Source organism: Anomaloglossus baeobatrachus, chromosome 3 (genome assembly GCF_048569485.1).
Source record: "Anomaloglossus baeobatrachus isolate aAnoBae1 chromosome 3, aAnoBae1.hap1, whole genome shotgun sequence".
NCBI classification, from domain to species: domain Eukaryota; kingdom Metazoa; phylum Chordata; class Amphibia; order Anura; family Aromobatidae; genus Anomaloglossus; species Anomaloglossus baeobatrachus.
The window spans coordinates 507,443,407-507,464,546 of record NC_134355.1 but is presented as its reverse complement, the minus strand read 5'-3'; the positions used below and the strand labels follow the sequence as shown (position 1 = coordinate 507,464,546).

The 21,140-nt window shown below is 43.8% G+C and overlaps 1 protein-coding gene across 3 annotated transcripts in view; it reads left to right on the top strand.

The window, feature by feature from the left end:
• Positions 1 to 13,025, top strand: part of LOC142296736 (lysosomal amino acid transporter 1 homolog) — a 31,325-nt gene extending 18,300 nt beyond the window's left edge. For all 3 annotated transcript variants that reach the window (XM_075340697.1, XM_075340698.1, XM_075340700.1), the window contains exons 5-7: positions 7,125 to 7,220; positions 8,079 to 8,264; positions 9,961 to 13,025. In XM_075340697.1, the coding sequence (XP_075196812.1) occupies positions 7,125 to 7,220; positions 8,079 to 8,264; positions 9,961 to 10,062 (384 nt within the window). In that variant the 3' untranslated portion in view covers positions 10,063 to 13,025. The remainder of the gene's footprint in view (positions 1 to 7,124; positions 7,221 to 8,078; positions 8,265 to 9,960) is intronic.
• The last annotated feature ends 8,115 nt before the right edge of the window (positions 13,026 to 21,140 follow it).

Genomic DNA, 21,140 nt, shown 5'->3' with positions numbered 1-21,140 from the left:
AAACAGCTGCGTTTTCCTGCAGAGGAGGCTCACAGCCCCTCAGGTCAAAATTTGCCACGTCCAGGACGCAGTGGGTCCTGATCGTGGGCACATACCCTTACACTAGTGTCTGTTCCTTTTTAAAGGGGTATTCTCAAGTTCTTAATATAAATAGCACGAAAATAAGCAAGTTTTCCATTGACTTACTTTTTCTACTTGCTGTCATTGTCCTGCTGCGAGAGATTTTCTTTTATAGTGTAGATCCCTTTTCCATTTATTTATTTATTTTTTTTTTGATAAGCTATATAGAAAAAAATAAAAAAAAAAAAAGTTGGCCACACTGCATCCCAGCCTTCTCTGTTCAGACCATTGATTTATATGCAGCTGTTATCTGCTAACCTCTATTTCCTTTCTTCTGAAGAGATGTTGTTATAAATCGCCAGGTCTGATAATTGGCTCCCTTCTTTTGTTTTCCGGAGCTGTGTGTTTGTTCAAATGTCCTGTTATCTCTGTGTAAATTCAGTGATGGCCATGTTGGCTCAGAACAAATCACATAGGGTACCGCCACACTTTAGCGACACTCCAGCGATCTGACCTGGTCAGAATCGCTGGTGTGTTGCTACATGGTCGCTGGTGAGCTGTCAATCAGGCAGATCTCACCAGTGACCAACCCCCAGCCAGCAGCAACGCGTGGAAGTGATGCTGCGCTTGGTAACTAAGGTAAATATTGAGTAACCAAGCGCTTGGTTACCCGATATTTACCTTGGTTACCAGCGCACACCGCTTAGAGCTGGCTCCCTGCACTCCTAGCTAGAGTACACATCGGGTTATTATTATTATTATTATTATTATTATTATTATTATTGTTTATTTATAGAGCACCATTGATTCCATGGTGCTGTACATGAGGGGGTTACATACAGAATACATATACACGTTACAATAGACAGACTAGCACAGAGGGAAGAGGGCCCTGCCCTTGCGGGCTTACATCCTAAAGGATTTTGGGGAGGAGACAGTAGGTGGGGTGTAGGTTGGGCGGCAGCTCCGCACGGTGGTGGGGCGGCAGCTCCGCACGGTGGTGGGGCGGCAGCTCCGCACGGTGGTGGGGCGGCAGCTCCGCACGGTGGTGGGGCGGCAGCTCCGCACGGTGGTGGGGCAGTGAGGTCATTGTAGATTATAGGCATTTCTGAACAGATGAGTTTTCAGGGTCCGTTTGAAGTTTGCAAGTGTAGTAGATAGTCTGACGTGTTGAGGCAGTGAGTTCCAGGAGACTGGGGATGCTCGGGAGAAGTCTTGGAGTCGGTTGCATGAGGAGCGAATGAGAGAGGAGGAGAGAAGGAGATCTTGGGAGGACCGGAGGTTACGTTTTGGAGTGTAGCGAGAGATTAGTTCAGAGATATATGGAGGAGACAGATTATGGATAGCTTTGTAGGTCAGGGTTAGTAGTTTGAATTGGATACGATAGAAGATTGGGAGCCAGTGGAGGGACTTGCAGAGAGGAGAAGCGGGGTGGTATTGAGGAGAGAGGTGGATCAGTCGGGCAGCAGAGTTAAGGATGGACTGGAGAGGGGCGAGTGTGTTAGCAGGGAGACCACAGAGGAGGATGTTGCAGTAGTCGATGCGGGAGATTATGAGGGCATGCAGTAGCATTTTTGTAGATTGGGGATTGAGGAAAGGGCGGATTCTGGAGATATTTTTGAGTTGAAAACGGCAGGAGGTGGTGAGGGATTTGATGTGCGGTATGAAGGACAGGGCAGAGTCAAAGGTCACTCCGAGGCACCGAACTTTGGGTGCTGGGGAGAGCGTGATGTTATTAATTGTAATGGATAGATCAGGTGGAGAGTGCAGGTGAGATGGAGGAAAGATGATCAGTTCAGTTTTGGCCACATTGAGCTTTAGGAAGCGAGAGGAAAAGAAGGAAGATATAGTCGATAGGCACTCTGGGATTCTGGACAGCAGAGATGTGACATCTGGACCAGAGAGGTAGATCTGAGTGTCATCGGCATATAGGTGGTACTGAAAGCCATGGGACTTTATGAGTTGTCCCAGGCCAAATGTATAGATAGAAAAAAGTAAGGGTCCCAGGACAGAGCCTTGAGGGACACCAACAGAGAGAGAACGGGATGAAGAGGTTGTGTGGGAATGGGAGACACTAAAAGTGCGGTTGGAGAGGTATGAAGAGATCCAAGAGAGGGCGAGGTCTCTGACACCAAGGGAAGAGAGGATCTGTAGTAGCAGGGAGTGGTCAACAGTGTCAAAGGCTGAGGATAGGTCTAGAAGTAGGAGTACAGAGAAGTGGTTGTTAGCTTTGGCGGTAAGTAAGTCATTTGTGATTTTAGTCAGGGCAGTTTCAGTAGAATGATGTGGACGGAAGCCGGACTGTAGGTTGTCAAAGAGAGAGTTAGAGGAGAGGTGGGAGGAAAGTTCAGCATGGACGTGCTGTTCCAGGAGTTTTGAGGCAAGTGGGAGTAGCGATATGGGTCGATAGCTGGTAGTAGAGGTTGGGTCGAGGGAAGGTTTCTTTAGGATAGGTGTGACTGTTGCATGCTTAAAGGCAGAAGGGAAGGTACCAGTTGTTAGAGATAGGTTGAAGAGATGGGATAAGGCTGGAATAAGGATAGTGGTGAGGTTGGGGAGGAGGTGGGATGGGATGGGGTCAAGTGCGCATGTAGTGAGGTGCGCTTTTGAGAGATGTGCAAGCTCTCCTTCGGTGATGGTGGGGAGGAAGTTTATGGGGGAGGAGCAGTGGTCTGTTATATGAAGGGGTTGTGGTGGTTCAGCAGAAAAGACTTGTCTGGTTTGGTCGATCTTTTCTTTGAAATATGTGGCAAATTCTTCTGCAGAGATGAGGGAGGTTGGAGGGGGCAGCGGTGGGCGAAGGAGGGAGGTAAAAGTATTAAATAGCTGTTTGGGGTTGTGTGTTAAAGAGGATATGAGGTTTTTGAATTAATTCTGTTTAGCCGAGGTAAGAGCCAAGCGAAATGTGTGAATTGCATTTTTGAATGTGGTGAAGTCTTCCTGGGAGTGCGTTTTCTTCCAGCGCCGCTCTGCGGCTCTAGACACTTGCCCGTAGTTTTTTAGTGAGGCTGTTGTGCCAGGGTTGTCTATTGATTTGTCTTGCTCTGCCGTTCACAAGAGGAGCGACTGAATCAATAGCTGATGTGAGAGTGGCGTTGTAGAAAATGGTGGCACTGTTTGTGTCGTGGAGTGAAGATATGGAGGACAGCGGTAGGATAGAGTCAGAAAGGGTGTGTATGTTGATGTGTGCAAGGTTTCTGCAGGGGTGTGATACGTGCTGGACAGGGGGGGCTGGTGAGGAGGACAGGGCTGAAAAGGTCAGCAGATGGTGGTCAGATAAGGGGAGAGGGGAGGTAGTGAGGTTAGATAGTGAGCAGAGACGGGTGAAGATAAGGTCTAGTGTGTGGCCATCTTTGTGGGTGGCAGAGGCGGACAACTGAGTTAGACCAAAAGATGAGGCGAGGGAGAGGAGTTTGGAGGCCGCTGACTGGCAGGTGTCAGTGGGGATGTTGAAGTCACCCATGATGATAGTGGGGATGTCAGCAGAGAGAAAGTGTAGAAGCCAGGCGGAGAACTGGTCGATAAAGGCAGTGGTTGGGCCCGGGGGTCTGTATATGACGGCCACTTGGAGGTTGGAGGAAGACTAGATGCGGACAGAGTGCACTTCAAAGGAAGGCAGGACAAGGGAGGGTAGAGGTGGCATTGGGGTGAAGCTGCAGTTGTTAGAAAGGAGGAGGCCCACTCCTCCACCCTGTCTATTGCCAGGGCGAGGGGTGTGGGTGAAGTGGAGGCCGCCGTAGCACAGCGCAGCAGGGGAGGCAGTGTTGGATGGTGTCAGCCATGTTTCGGTGAGGGCCAGAAAGGATAGATTGCTAGAGGTAAAGAGGTCGTGAATGAAGTGCAGTTTATTACAGACGGAACGGGCATTCCAGAGCGCTCCAGAGAGAGGGGGCTGCGGAGTGGCAGAGAGGGGAATGGATTTTATTTTGGAGAGGTTGCGGTAGTTACTACTAGATGGGGAGCGATAGGGGGGTGATAAAGAGGAGTGTCCCATCTGTGGGGGTCCAGGATTGGGAGATATGTCGCCAGCAGTGAGGAGAAGTAGAGAAAGGGAGAGCAGGTGGGAGAAGGAGAGTGGACGGCCTGGTCTGCGCGATACTAGAAGCGATCTGAGGTTTAGGAGCAGGTCAGCAGATTAGGAAAGGTGGGGAGGTAAGAGGGAAGGGGAGATGAATATTTGTTTGGAGAGTGCTGGGGTTTGGGGATAGCGAAGGAGAGTGAGGAGGAGTGGAGCAAAGACTGTGAGGGCATAAGTGAACATGGTGCGAATTAGGTTTTCAAGTGGGAATAAGGGGGAATGAGCAAAATGCAAGTGAAAGACACACAGTTAAAGAAGTAGAATTCACCTTCTGGTCACTTCTGGGACATTTCTGGTATATTTCTGAGCACTTATGAAGCACTTGTAGAAGTACACAGACCAAGGTACACAGATCTAATGCCCTAAATTTATACCAGTCTCATTACACAAGATGAACAGCAGGTGAGCAAGAGAGAAGGAAGCAGATCAAAGAGTTACACCATGTATGGAAACAACTCACAGAAGAGAAGACAACACATAACTAATTACACAGCAGAGATAGGTCAGTTTAACATACCAATATCAGAAACAGCTTTAAGTGTGAAGACAGAACAGGAGAGTAGATTAGGATCTGTGCAGGAAATTCAGAGGGTCAATTCAAATGAACAGTGAGTGGTTAATAAGCAACCCGCTTTGCTTATTTACCCGATGTGTACTCCGGCTACGTGTTCAGGGAGCAGGGAGCCAGCACTGGCAGCCTGAGAACGGCGGACGCTAGTAAGCAAGGTAAATATCGGGTAACCAAGCAAAGGGCTTCGCTTGGTTACCCGATTATTTACCTTGGTTACAGCTTACCGCAGGCTGCCAGACGCCTGCTCCCTGCACATTCAGATAGTTGCTCTCTCGCTGGCAAACACAGCGATGTGCGCTTCATAGCGGGAGAGCAACGTCCAAAAAATGAACCAGCACTGTGTGTAACGAGCAACGATTTCACAGCAGGGGCCAGATCGCTGCTCAGTGTCACACACAGCGAGATCTCTAATGAGGTCATTGGTGCATCACAAAAAACGTGACTCAGCGATCTCGCTATGTGAGAAGTACCCCTTATAGCTGAATTTGGGTCAATAGAACTTGTGCTGGTGTTTACAGTTCTAAAAATACTATATTTTTTGGTGAATAGTAGGAAAGCCCTGCTAAAAGCCAGGAATTAAGCAGATTGCATTGCTGTGAACTGCCTGCTTGAGAATACTCCTTTCAGTGAGTAATTAAATTATAATTAACAAAAAAAATGTAATAACCACACACTGTTTTCAGCTGTTTTGTGATGTAGTTTTTGGGTTTCTGGAACCATGTAATTTTCATGTTCTTACCACATTTTTACCCCAAAGACAAAAATTACACAGCAAAATCACAATCTGTGGTAAACCGTGTGGTCATTGCACATGGTCCCAGCTGTGCAGCACAGAACCTTACTATGCGTGGTACGCGTGGAGTTGCACACCCTGTGACCACTTTGTTATGGCAAAAACACAGCCCATTTGCCATGATCTCAAAATGCCGTGGCAGAAAAAAAAATTATACCGGCACAATGTGTAAATGTAGTCTAAAGGCCACGTCACACTAAGCAACATCGCTAGCAACATCGCTGCTAAGGAACAACTTTTGTGACGTAGCAGCGATGTTGCTAGCGATGTTGCTGTGTGTGACATCCAGCAACAACCTGGCCTCTGCAGTGAGGTTGCTGGTTGTTGCTGAATGTCCTGGGCCATTTTTTAGTTGTTGCTGTCCCGCTGTGAAGCACACGTCGCTGTGTGTGACAGCGAGAGAGCAACAACTGAATGTGCAGGCAGCAGGAGCCGGCTTCTGCGGAGGCTGGTAACCACAGTAAACATCGGGTAACCAAGAAGCCCTTACCTTGGTTACCCAATATTTACCTTCGTTACCAGCGTCTGCCGCTCTCAGCTGTCAGTGCCGGCTCCTATTCTCTGCACACGTAGCCACAGTACACATCGGGCTAGGAGTGCAGAGAATAGGAGCCGGCACGGACAGCTGAGAGCGGCGGACGCTGGTAACGAAGGTAAATATCGGGTAACCAAGGTAAGGGCTTCTTGCTTACCCGATGTTTACCGTGGTTATCAGCGTCCGCAGAAGCCGGCTCGTGCTGCCTGCACACGTAGCAGAGTACACATCGGGTAATTAACCCGATGTGTACTGTGGCTAGGTGTGCAGGGAGCCAGCGCTAAGCGATGTGCGCTGGTAACCAAGGTAAATCTCGGGTTGGTTACCCGATATTTACCTTAGTTACCAAGCGCAGCATCGCTTCCACGCGGAGCTGGGGGCTGGTCACTGGTTGCTGGTGAGATCTGCCTGTGTGACAGCTCACCAGCAACCCGTGTAGCGACGCTCCAGCGATCCCTGCCAGGTCAGGTTGCTGGTGGGATCGCTGGAGCGTCGCTTAGTGTGACATCTCACTAAGTCACTTCCACAGTTTTTATTTCGCTCGATTCAGAGGTACACACACATAGGACATACTTGTGGGATTTCCACAGCCGAGATTTGGCAAATATTTACTTTGCATTGTGTGGTTAGATGTTGTTGTTTCACTCTTGGAAACAATGGATGAAATAGGTGAAGCACAAACTGACAAGCTGCAGATGTCCCATCTCCGCAGCGTTTTATATGATCGCCTCCACAAAACTGATACTGTAATACATAGCGAATTCTCCATCTAAAAAATCCGATGTATATCTGACCTGTGTGAGCTTAACCCTTAAGGGGGAAATGTCACATTGGAAGTTTCGCATAAAAGTCCATCCAAGAACTGAGGATTTGGTTGTGTTAATCCAATGATTTTTCCAGCAACCTGCACACTGCATGCTCTACCCCTACCACGTGAGAAGAATGTTGTTAAGATGTCAACCAGTCCAATGGTGGTCTTATCATTGTGACGTCGTGTGCAGTTTATTTCTATGCATATATTATTACTAGAAACATAATTTAAATATTCCTTTTTAAATCAAGGTATATATTTTTTTTTCTCTTTTAGCATTCACTTGGAGTTACAGAGATGTCCGGGTTCATTTGTGGTTATGTTTCTTCTGTTTTTTATTTGGGCTCACGTTTCCCTCAACTCCATAAAAATGTAAGTATATGTCTGTAATCACCTATAGGTGTATTTGTAGCGGTAGAGAAAAGCTGCTTTAGTGCAGGAGCCCCGAGAGGGCAGCACGAAGCTGGAGGCTCCCTATACCGCCACTGTAATGAGAGCGTGCAGTGTCGGAGGCAGAGACCCGGGAGCCGGCGCCGAATGTGGCGTCTGCACTGTAATCATATTCCCAAATAGCTAGAGGCACGTACATTGCATAAATTATATTAGTTGCTCTTATTTGCTCTCTACTTTTAGATTAAATCCTTCTTCACGTTAAACAGTTTGTGAACTTTTCTGATAATAGCAGAGCTAACTCTACTCCTACATCATGAGGGTAGCTTCCAGGTCTTACAGTACTCATTGGATAAAGCTTATGAGATATGTATAGTTCTCGGTGGGGATGGGGGGGCGGGTACCTGCAGCCTCTCCACGGCAGCTGAAGATTAAGATGGGCATGGTTTGTTTTCAGTGTACTGCCGATTTATCAATTGTATCGTGTTAAAAAGGTTGCACTGTTTGTACACAAATGCATTCTAGTCTCTCTCCAACTTGCTTACTCACCCCCCTATACCCCAGTGATATTATGTACACCTGAAATTTGTGACATTTTAGCGGAATATGTGACTTTTTGCACTAAAAAGTAACAGAGTTGAAACAGGCAAAAAAAAAGAACGCCCACAAATAATGCTTCTGTCCCAAAAGGTGCATAGGGGATTGTGTACACCCGCTTCAAAACTGCTGAGAAATGTGGTTACTTTAAATTTCTGCTCATTCATGGATTTGTGAAGCTTTTAATGTTTATAAAGGATAATCGTAATCGGTTTTGTTGTCTATTGTTTTTTCTTTCTACAGTTTCAGAGGAAATCTACAGAGGGCACATCATACATGTTGTTTGCATTAGCCATGCTTGGGAACTTTACGTACGGATTAAGTCTCCTATTGAAGTTGCCTTCACTTCAGTATAGTAAGAGTCGCTACATATTACACCATTTGCCCTGGCTCATTGGAAGCTTTGGTGTTCTCGTGCTCGACTTTTTTGTATCCTTTTGTAATTTCACGGTAAATTAATTTGTATATTGGGTAATATTTCGGTTACTTTTACTGAGCTGTGAAAGGTGGTGTCATAAACTGGACCTACTACATTGATGGCTGGTTATATGAATGTAGGGGGGCATGGAATAACTTGATTACTAATAACGACAAAAGGTTACATATGAACACTGATGTTAATTTTAAAAAGGCTCCATTTAGGCTGTCGTGATTTCAACTAAGTGAGGTCAATGCCTGTGACCTTCAAGGTCATAATATGATTCCCATAAGGGTCTTTTTGTTTCTTTTTTGTAAATGGGAGTCTGAGTGACGGAAGCCACGGTATGGTATCAGTCACATGAATGTGTTTAAAATATGATGGAAGCTTTTTCTGCAGTGCATTTTAAACTGAGGCTATAACATGTTGTGATAACAGGGCCTAAAGGGGGCTTTACACACTACGACATCGCTAATGCGAACTTGTTGGGGTCACGGAATTGGTGACGCAAATCCGGCCGCATTAGCGATGTCGTTGCGTGTGACACCTATGAGCGATTTTTGCATTGTTGCAAAAAACGTACAAAATCGCTCATCGGTGACATGGGGGTCCATTCTCAAAAATCGTTACTGCAGCAGTAACGAGGTTGTTCCACGTTCCTGCGGCAGCACACATCGCTCCGTGTGACACCGCAGGAACGAGGAACCTCACCTTACCTCCCTCCCGGCCGCTATGCGGAAGGAAGGAGGTGGGCGGGATGTTACGTCCCGCTCATCTCCGCCCCTCCGCTTCTATTGAGCGGCGGTTCAGTGACGCAGCTGTGACGTTGCTGTGACGCTGAACGAACCGCCCCCTCAGAAAGGAGGCGGTTCGCCGGTCACAACAACGTCGCCGGGCATGTAAGTAGTGTGACGGGTCTGGGCGATGTTGTGCGGCACAGGCAGCGATTAGCCCGTGTCGCACAACAGATGGGGGCGGGTACCCACGCTAGCGATATCGGTACCGATATCGCAGCGTGTAAAGCGGCCTTAAGAGTGAGCGGACATCTGTAAGGAATTGTTGACCACTGGTGTTACTGGCTACAATGGAAAAGGTCACAGCTGACCTTTTTAAACCATAATACCAAAAGCAAATTTCTGTCATTAAACGGAACCTGTCAGGTCCACAGTGCCCCAGAACTGCGAGCAGTTCTGTGTCCATATCTAGAATCCCTGCCTAACTGTCCCAGCATTTACTAGCATACATAAAGAGATCTTTGGAAAAAGTATTTCTAAAGTTTGTTTGAGATGCTAATGAGACCTGTGACTTGTCGCAGGGGCATTAGTTCCCTGGCTAGTCGGCCCACTTAGTATGTTAGTACGCCCCTGTGGGTGTGCTAACATGCTTTACAATGCCCAGCGTCATGGCAATGCGATACAAAGCTGTGCATGTGCACTGCTTTGTATCCGTTAGCATTGTGCTCCTTTGACGCCAGGTGTATGCGCCCTGACTTCAAAGACTCCCACTACCCATGATCGAAAGTCGTCCGCACTTCCGGGCACGCGCACTACTCCTCTCTAAAGTCGGGAGACATACACATCTGAGTAGTGCGCATGATTGGAAGTGTGGATGACTGTGTGGCTTTGTATTGCGTTTACATTTGTAAATGTTTTGATGTCAAAATGGATCCTAAATTTTTCTGTCTTTTTCCTTAACATAAGAAACCAGATGACTGCACAGTTCATTTTCTATCGAAAGCACAGGACCACACAGTCTAACCTACTAGCGCTAGAAGTGGAGCCATTGCTTGTGGATGAAGAAGAAACCTAATGTCTGACCGGCCTTCTTTCATTTTTTTACATACAGATTTGGTTTACCTTTTTTATTTACGTAGAGACTTCCTTTCGTGAAGTTTTAGACTTTGAGTGACCAAAGTTTTGATTGAATGATTACTTTATTGCTACATGAGATTTTATTTTTTAATCTATACGTGCAGGGACCCAAACTATTTGTTGCCATGATCATTGCTGCTTTATTTAAACTTTTACTTTTTATTTATTTTTGTGTACTTTCCAAATTAAGATTTTGAGAGTAATACTGCAAAGCCAAAAATGTCGAAATTATGTTGTCTGCTCGGTCGATCTCTGGTTTAAGCATTTGGTAAGAAAGTTGTCTGGCTTCATTTCAAGCAAGCGGCCTGTGTCCAGACTTTACTTTTTTGTAATCTGCATATGGAGACCTTGTAGGAACTCCTGTCGGAAGAAGCCTAAATATCATTACATGCATGAAGTCCTGTACAAACGCTTTCATATTTGGTGACCTGTCCGTATGGTGCTTCATCAATATCAGATCCGTGAATGGGAGGTTAATACTTTCCGGGGATGTTGTGTTCTGTCCGCTGCCAAAACAGTTTTCAGCTGATCATTGAGCGCATGGTAGTCTGACCTCAAGATCCCATTTTGGGGACTCAAGTCCTGGACAGCCACTTAAATTTAGACAGCCTTCTTTATCCAGGATTAAAATTTACTTTGGTTTGTTAGAAAACTCAGTCCAGTTGACCAAATCTTGTCCTTTCTGGTGCTATGTCGCTAAATGACCTTTCTGTTAACTGAACTATGAGGGTTTGTTCACATGGTTAATTTCACTGTCGAACTGTTGCAGATTTTGCAGATTTCAACCTTTCCATTGAAAAGGGGAGAAATCCACTGTGAAAATCTACAGGATGTCAGATCCACAGCACCACTCCATTTTACTTTGGGATTGGACTATTTTAACATGTATATAAGATTTTGTAAAAACTTCCTCCAGGGTAAACATACCCATGAAGGAAGAAGTTTACAGTTTATATGTAAATTATATAAGAACCTTAAATAATACTAAACTACTTTATAGGTTCTCTTGTCGGGGGCCCACAGACTGCTGAAAAGACTTCTGAAGTGCAGTGTAGGTACAAAGGCCCAGTGAAAAAACTGCTAGACTTGTAAAATGCCACTTAACTCTATATCACAATAACACTGGTGGCTCCTCTTTACTGATTTTGGTGCTTTGAAAAAACATTTCCGTAAGTGAATTATGATCGCCCATTTTTCTTTAATTTTAACCTATTTACAATTTGAAGGCGTGATGTATTACAGGGATTACTATGTTATAAAAGATTATTAATGGGCCCAGGGTTGTATAAAAAAATAAATTGACAATTGGATATTCAATGATCCTCTGCACTTTGTATGGTCTCCTGGCTTTCAGTGGAGATGTGTGGAGTTAAGTGACCACTGCAGTCAATCAGTGAGAAGTGATCTCCAGTTTCTGCAGCTCATTTCTCAGGCTTTATGCATTTCAGCATGGCGGCGCAGTTTAGCTGAGCCATTGCTTGTTATTTTGTTTTTATTTAACCACACTAGGCCCATTAATAATCTGTTATAAACTAGTGGCCAATCCCTTTTTAAAAGATGCTATTGACTTAGTTATAAGGTGTTCAGCTTTTATTCCACTGATAAGTGGGTTTCTGTAAGGCTGGGGCCACACGGGGACTACTGCGATCCCCTTGCATGACACTCGGCTCGTGCTGGCAGTACAGCAGAGCCGAGTGTCATGCGTGTGTCCTTGCAACTGAGGTCCGTTCGTGCGAGCAGACCTCAGCTGCGGGGGGCGGGGTGGCACTCAGGAGGGGAGGGAGGGATTTCTCTCCCTCTCTCCTGTATAGCCGGATATTGCCATTCTCGCACTGCACTAGCAGTACACCGGTGTACCACGAGTGCAGTGCGATTTTTCTCTCGCCCCATTCACTTGAATGGGTGCGAGAGAAAGAGTCTCTGATTACAATCGCAGCATGCTGCGATTGTTTTCTCAGTCCGATTAGGGCTGAGAAAATAATCGCCCATGTGTGCTGTCACACAGGCTAGAATTGGTCCGAGGGGAATGCGATGTTTTATCGCACTCCACTCGCACTGTTTTTCTCACCGTGTGGCTTAGGCCTAAGAGCACAAATTGCATAGAAATGTTAATGACCATTGGATTCCTGTGGAAGGAAATATTTTGTGTAAATGTGTTTTTATATATTGCAACTTGGTAAAATGTAATATTTGTGAACAGCATTTAAATGTTTTTGTTTTGAAAAAGATGTATAACTTTAATATATTAAATGTGTTACGTAGACTTGGGTCCATTAAGTTCAACCTGTAGCCTATTGTTGCAGGCGAATTTGAGGTGAGAAATATATATCGGGGGTATTTAAATTTCTGAAAATTACTACATTGCCCAGAAGAGGTAGGTGTGTGTGTGTGTGTGTGTGTGTGTGTGTGTGTGTGTGTTCTCTCCATTGTGAGCATAATTTTTTGTTCTCCAGAATTTTGCGTCCAATTGATGTGTAACGTTTTTAATAATTGTGCACAATTTTTGCTCAAATGTACTTCAGTACCCCCACGTGGAGTTATTCAGTGTGCACCTCAAATCTTTGTGCAGGTTTTACAACATATTAGTGGAAAATACAACGGTTTTACCCAAAAGGCATAAAAATGAGACACATGCATTATTGATGACATTAATGCAAAACAATTTGTCAAAGTATACCACTAGACAAAAAGAAAACTGCCTTATTAAAAAACTTTAACAATTGATCATGTTTTTGCTGGTAGAAATTCATGAGTCTGTTACAGTAGTGTAGACATGTCGGGTTTTTTTTTCTTTGAAATGCTGCATTAGGCCAGTTTCATGAATTTGACGTTCCCCATTCAAGTACTGAACTCATTATCTAAGGCGGACTTCACATCAGCGGTATTCTGCTGCAATCAAATGCGATACAGTTCAATGGAATTGCAGCAAGATAAGTTCACATGCGGCCGCATGTGAACTTATCTTGCCGCGATTCCAGTGAACTGTACCACATTTGTGCCGGATCCGGCATTACGGCAGAATACCGCTGATGTGAAGCCCGCCTTAGGCATATGTTAGGGTATTGATTTAGGACCAGGAGCTCTGTCGGTGAGTACTTGGACCATGAATGTCATGTAAGTGATTTTGATAATAAAGCAGTTAGTGGTTAGGAAACCAGATTCTTCATTGCCTCCCTGCAGCCTTCAGCTCTGTGCCCATGTTGGTTTTGCTTCATTTCTATCGCTGCGTATATTCTCGGTGTCAAAAATGCAGTGTGTTACAGTTCCAGCACAGTGGATGGGATTTATAGAAATCTCCTGCCCTTCTTATTTACTCAGTGTAAACTGCCTTGTGTTGAGGCATCTTATGAGTATCTTATGAGTAGATTCTTATGAGTAGATTTGCCCCTTAGACTTTCACTCGATGCAGACAATCTGCAGGTTAAAAAAAATGCACATGCATTTTTAGTGCTTTGCCGCTGTTGAAGCACATCAAAAAATGCACATGGCTCTACCAATAAAGTTATATCGGGCAAATATGAGGAAGTTTCAAAAACAGAGCAGCTTTATTGAAAGCATGACATACCAACAAGAGACAAAAATCGCTGCTTGAAAAACACGATAAAATGCATCTACCAAAAACAAACTCAAACACTTCATATGAACATGGCCTTAACCTCTTCACGGCGTTGATCATACTTCTATATCCAAGGTCGATTCCCCGCCTTTTTTAATGCAGGCTCATATGCTGAGCCCACATCTTTCTCAGGACATGTCGGTGGATCCGAGATGTGACAACTGCAGATAGATTGGTGATCGGTCTGCGGCTGTTAAACAGTTAATTCCACTGTTAATCTCTGAGAGCTTTAACACGTGCTGGCAGGCATTGCGTCATTCCCCACTCCCATCGGCGGCCCCAAGACGTGATTGTGGGATACTAATGGGTTGTCATGACAGCCAGGAGTCAGCTATTAACTCTGCTGTTTGTCGTGATGACCTTCCTGTGAGCGCTGGCTGCAAGTCCGTGTTCATAGGAAGTCAGCATTTCTGCTGTACAGAGCAGAGCTAAGGCTTTGTATACCACATTCAGTTGGAAGATCGGATGTTAAAGTTCCTTAAGGGGAATACTAAAAACAATAAAAAGGGACACAAGGTTGAACTAGATGGACCTAGGTCTTTTTTTTTTCAACCTAATTAACTATGTAAGTTCAAATTACCCCTACTTTTGCCCCATTGAAAATAAGACAAACAAAAAATACACCTATTTGGTATCACTGCTATCAGATATGTCCGATCTATCACAATAGAAGTTAATCTGAGCCGTAAACCACGTAATGTAAAGTTTTTTTTTGGGGGGGGCGTGTTTAGGCTGCTCTGCATTACCTGTGAGCACCGCCCCGTTGGTAGAGCCATTTAGTTAAGCTAAAAAAAAACTCAGGGGAGCAACAGAAGATAAAATGAAAGCAAAAATGGGTCTTTTCCTGACTTTCTTTAAGCTTTCCATACATATAAGATCGCTGATTTTCATTTGACAATTGTCTGGAAATTGTGTTTATTATGCATTACTTATATAGCGCCATCATATTCCATAGCGTTTTCAGACATTATCATCACTGTCCCATTGGGGCTTTTGGAAGGTTGGAGAGCATTACCAGGACCTTCACATCACTAAAGCTGCAGGTTCTGACTACCTGCATGATGTTTTGGGTCCTGGGTAAGGTATATGGGCTGGAAGAAATGAATAATGGGGTAGTGTATACATAGTGTGCATCAAAGATCTATGTATGTTGGAGAGCCGTTGTATGCTATGTGTAGCAGAGCTGAATGTGTGTGGCAGAGCCGTTTTAAATATGTCATTTTTCCTATTTGCTTCTGTCTAAACCTGAAGTACGTCTTTTAGTTGTTTGCGTCCTATAGTCTGACAAATATGGTAGTTTTACCATTGCTTGTAGGCAGGAAAAAAGCTTATAAATCTTGTTGATGGACTCGTAGGACAAGTGGATTTTTTTTGTTCTGTCCACTATATGAAATGCATAAATAGTCAATAAATTGACTTTAGTGTAGGAGCACACATCATCTTTGACACTAGCGTGCCCATTGGATTTTTCCATTGGAAGATGCTTCAGGAGAGTGCTTGCAGTTGTTTTCCTGCAGCCTCGTTTCATGGCTTCTTGGACGTTTTTTGCTGCGGCTTTTTTTTTTTTTTTTTTCCTCCTTCATTCTAAAGCAGAAGCCGCCTGAAGGATGATCGTGTCACTTAAAAGCTTTATGACTTTAAAGCCTACAGTGGTTAATAGAAGCTGAAAAGACTGGACATATGAGCAGCACGTCGTCATGACATCGCAGTGTATACATTCATTCTTTCCGCACTTGTTAGAGTAGGTTATGGAGCATACATCTTGTAAGAGACGTGTACAATACCCCACACGTCTCAAGTGGTGTATTTTTGATCTTCTTATTTATTTATTTTGTATTACCTCTTTTATATTATTGTAGAACCTTTAGTAAATAATGCTCTAAGTTCAGACTTTCCACAGTGAATAAAATGCATGCAAATGATTGTATTTTTTCCCCCTTTAAAATAATTGTTCTTGAAAATGTACCTATTATTATTGCTTCTATGATTATGATCACTGTACTGTTTGTAAATATATCAAATTATATAATTATTTTTACCTTTTTATAGTAAGACAACGCAGTAAAAGGCCAAATGAAATGCCATAGTTGTGCTGCTATGTGCAGATACAGCAAAACTTAGTACGTCCACCCTGGATTTAATACTGGGACAGTTTTCATCATTTATATTTAATCTTTGGGGCTCTGTTTCGTCTTTTAAACCAAAGTCTTAACTTGTCCATCTACCATTTGAAGCAGCAATCTACATGGTATTTTACATTGCTGAATACTGCAATAAAGGGAAACCAAGACTGCAACTGTCCATAGCACGCTGGTACTTGTACAATACCAGCTATAAACCCACAGCGTTGTCTTACTTTTGTACTCTGTGGCACACTTACACTAAATTATACACCTCTCGAAATGTGAATGATCTTTGATAGATATGCCACTAACCAGAACAGCTCTGCTCAGATAGTAACACTGCTGTACAGTTTGTAGTATAACAATTTCACATCTATATGAAAAATGGACGCCTGAAACAAAACGACTGAAAATGTGTATTTAACTGTGACTCTATAAAGGTTTTTGTGCAAACTACATGTGGGAAAATAAAGGCTCCTCTTCTGGTCACTACCCTCGTCTTGTGGTCTTCATGTAGCATTGTATGTGTGAGTGCACATAGGTAATTTTTTTTTCTTTTCTTCATAATAATGTAGACATAGATATTGAGGTATGTAAAGTAAATTGAGCCTGCTTTCATTATTTGTTCTGTATAAACCACTATAATACAGCCTGAAACTCACTCTTGTACTGATAAGATAGTATCTAACTCTTTAAGGGAAATCTGTCTGCAGGTTTTTGCTATGTAATCTGAAGACCACAGGCTGTAGGGGTTAACACATGGAATTCAGCCATGTGTTTATCACACTGTCACTGTGTACCTAGAATGTTTGTTTGTTTTAGTTTGAAAAGATCAGTATTGCCAACTAGGTCAGCTAATCTGGAAGACACCCCCCCCCCCCCACCGCTATGATTACAAGCACTTTGTCTAGAAAAAATGTACATAGAGAGCCTACTATAGCTTTCTCTGACATTGCTAAATCTAAAAACTGATTTTTGAACATCATTAGGCTCAAGGTTTCTTTGCCTACACCATGCTGCTCTCAGATGAGGTAGCGAAAACCTGCTGACCGGTTCTCTAACACTAAAATCTGGTTTCACTTTCCAAAAGAGGCCACATTTTTCAATATGTCCTTTTATGTGGGAATAACTGGAAGGCTTCAACATGTCCCAGTGATCCTAACATTCTTTTGTGATACATTTTACTTCATGAATAAACCTATTGAAAAAAAAATTGAGTTGAAAAGCACGTGAGAAAATAAGTATACATTTATTTTATTTATTTATTTTTTTTACATCAACATGATTTAAAAGTACGAGATTTTTTAAAAAAATAGTACCACAGTGGACAGACGAAATGGCACAGATGATGAAGTACAGGCAATATGTGATATGCAGTGGAAATTAACAGGAATGAGACCTACTGTAGATGCATCGTGATGTAATTACAAAATAGTATAAGTATATACCTGTTGATATACCAATTGATATGATAGTAGGTGAAGAAATGTCAGTGTAATGTGTCATACATTACCTCTATAGGGACATGTGGATCAGTGTATAAGACACAAAGTATATCACTATATCTTCTAAGATTCTGTGGCTCAGTACTAAAGTGCCATATTACATGAACATGATTATCAAGTGTAAAAATGAACCCATACCAGAATGTGCCTGTGTAACTGCAATGGTGTCAGCCCCAACGAGTGTTTTGGCTCTGCTTTCATCAGGTAATACTTCATAATAGTAAATTTAGGTCGAAATGATTTGCATTTCTGAAGATATTTTACATTGGAAAAATTAGTAATTTGCAAACTTTTTCATTTTATGCCCTTAACCCCTTTACGACCTATGACGGATCTATCAGTCATGGATCGTGTGATGTTAATCCCTGCCCCCTGCCGCGGGCAGGTCGCGGCGATCCACTCACATATCAGCTGTTTTTAAGAGTGGAATCGCTTCCAACTGCAACTTTTAACCCCTTACATCTCGCTGCCAAAGTCTGGCAGCGAGATGTATATGCGCACGGCCATTACTTTTACTTACCGCCGCCCCCACCGGAAGTCATGTGCCTGATCATGTGCTACCATGGCAACCACCAAAAGGCACAAGGTCATGTGATGACGCCTGTAGCTAACATGAGTCACTTTCAGTGCCGGCATACTTCCGGCATTGAGAGTAAAGCAGCATATCTGCAGTTCTCAGCTCTGTAGCAGAGATCTACAGATAGGGCAGAGCGATCGGATAGTTGATCCATATAGCCCCCTAGGGGGACTAGTAAAATAAAAGTTTAAAAAAAATAAACCTAGAAGCTCAAATCACCCCCTTTCACCCCATTGAAAATTAAAGGGTTAAAAAATATACATATATTTGATATCGCCGCGTTCAGAATTGCCCGATCTATCAAAATATAAAATCAATTAATCTGGTAAATGGCGTAGCGTCAAAAAAAAAATTCAAAACTCCTAAATTACGTTTTTTGGTCGCCGCAAGTTTTGCGCAAAATGCAATAACAGTCGATCAAAGCGTATCATCTGCGCAAAAATGGTACCACTAAAAATGTCAGCTCGAGACGCAAAAAATAAGCAGTCACTGAGCCATAGATCCCAAAAAATGAGAACTCTGCAGGTTTCGGAAAATGGCGTGAAACGTATGCCACTTTTATTGGACAAGCTTGTGAATTTTTTTTAACCCCTTAGATACAAGTAAACCTATACATGTTTGGTGTCTACAAACTCGCACCGACCTCAGGCATCACACCCACACATCAGTTTTACCATTATAGTGAACATGGTGAATAAAATATCCCAAAAACTATTGTGCGATCACACTTTTTTTTTTTTTTGCAGCTTTTCCACACTTGGGAATTTTTTTTGCTGGTTTCCAGTACACTATATGGTAAAACTTATGGTTTCATTTAAAAGTACAACTCGCCCCGCAAAAAACAAGCCCTCATATGGCAAGATTGACGGAAAAATAAAAAGTTACAGCTCTCGGAAGAAGGGGAGCAAAAAAAAGTGGAAAGCGCCCGGGGACTGAAGGGGTTAAAATGGTCATACCGTGCACAGTGGTTAGCCCCTTCACGACCGATCATGCACCTATATATCATGGTTAGTAAGGGATTTGCGACCTATGCAGTATGGGTATGTCATGGCGATTGTGCATACACAGTCTCTGTGCCCTGCACCATCGAGAGCTCCGCTTACATGACAGTCGAGCTCTGGATGTCACAGCTAGGAAAGGTATCCATGTGTGCCCCTGACTGTTTAACCCCCCTAAATGCTTTGATTAATAGTGATTGTAACATTTCGGGGCTAGGAGAGGGAGTGCACTCACTTTCCAATGAAATTGGGACTCACACGATATGAAAACAGGGACCTGATAGTTGCCATAGCTGCTGCATTACATAACTTTTATTAGTCTGATTGCTAGAAAAATGTTAACGTCCCATATAGCAACTAAATAATAAAAAAAGCTTAATTTTATTTTTTTAAATATTTTACATATAAACAAAACTTGAAAATAAAGAACACAAATATACCAATAAGTGTGTATGGTATATTAAGGTAGAAAAAAAATATATGGAAAAAAAAATTACACACGTGGAGTCTTGCCGTGTCTGCCACAACCCGCTCTATGACACTGTCATAGTTAGCCAGCAGGATTTTCATATATAAAGTAAAGCCAGTGCTATACTGGCGCAAGGATACTGAATGTAGCTTTTGTTCATAGATTGTACGTTTTATCCTAGAAATACTGTATGTGCACGTAAAGTTCCAGCATAGCACTGCTCTTTGATTGACAGGTGCAACGGGTGGGAATAGATAGCGAGACCTGATCCACATATTCCCTTTCTGTTGCACCTGTCATTCAAACCCCAGTGCATTCCTGGAACTTGTACATACAAGTGCATCTTAATAAATTAGAATATCATCAAAAAGTTAATTTATTTCAGTAATTCAATACAAGAAGGGAAACAATTTCTCCTGTTCGGCGTCAGTTGGCGGCGGACTTATCTTCCAGGCAGCATCTGCCCCATACCCTAGAAGAGCTCATTTACATAAAGTGATAAAAGATTTATCCACAACAAAGCATCAAATAGGAAACATACAGGTATGGTATTTTTCAGCCTTTTATAACCTGTATGCCAATATTAATAGGATAAATAGGTCAAATAGGGTGACAGATTCCCCTTAATGGGAATAAAACCTTTCTTTGTCGCTCCATTGGGAGACCCAGACAATTGGGTGTATAGCTTCTGCCTCCGGAGGCCACACAAAGTATTACACTTAAAAGTGTAAACCCCTCCCCTCTGCCTATACACCCCCCCCGTGCATCACGGGCTCCTCAGTTTTTATGCTTTGTGTTGAAGGAGGCACATCCTTCAATCCGGAATGGAAAAGGGTTTGTCTCTCGGCTCTCTTAAGGGACAAGTCTCGGCGCTCTCTGTGTTTTTTCAAAAGCGTCTAGCCAGGCTTCCGCAGGTACGCACGTTCCTGCAGGGGGTTTGCCACATAGTCCCCCCTTACAAGCGTCCGCTAGAACCCTGGGATCTGAACAGGGTGCTAACGGCTCTTCAGAAACCACCTTTCGAGCCAATGAGAGATATTTCTCTTTCACGCCTTTCGCAGAAGGTGGTCTTTCTAGTGGCAGTCACATCACTTCGGAGAGTGTCTGAGTTAGCTGCTCTGTCATGCAAAGCCCCCTTCCTGGTGTTTCACCAGGATAAGGTGGTTCTGCGTCCGGTTCCAGAATTTCTCCCGAAGGTGGTATCCCCTTTTCATCTCAATCAGGATATCTCCTTACCTTCTTTTTGCCCTCATCCAGTTCACCAATGTGAAAAGGATTTGCACTTGTTAGATCTGGTGAGAGCACTCAGGCTCTACATTTCCCATACGGCGCCCCTGCGCCGCTCGGATGCGCTCTTTGTCCTTGTCGCTGGCCAGCGTAAAGGGTCGCAGGCTTCCAAATCAACCTTGGCTCGGTGGATCAAGGAACCAATTCTTGAAGCCTACCGTTCTTCTGGGCTTCCGGTTCCTTCAGGGCTGAAAGCCCATTCTACCAGAGCCGTGGGTGCGTCCTGGGCTTTGCGGCACCAGGCTACGGCTCAGCAGGTGTGTCAGGCGGCTACCTGGTCGAGTCTGCACACTTTCACGAAACACTATCAGGTGCATACCTACGCTTCGGCAGATGCCAGCCTAGGTAGGCGAGTCCTTCAGGCGGCGGTTGCCCACCTGTAGGAAGGGGCCGTGTTACGGCTCTATTACCGAGGTATTCTTTTACCCACCCAGGGACTGC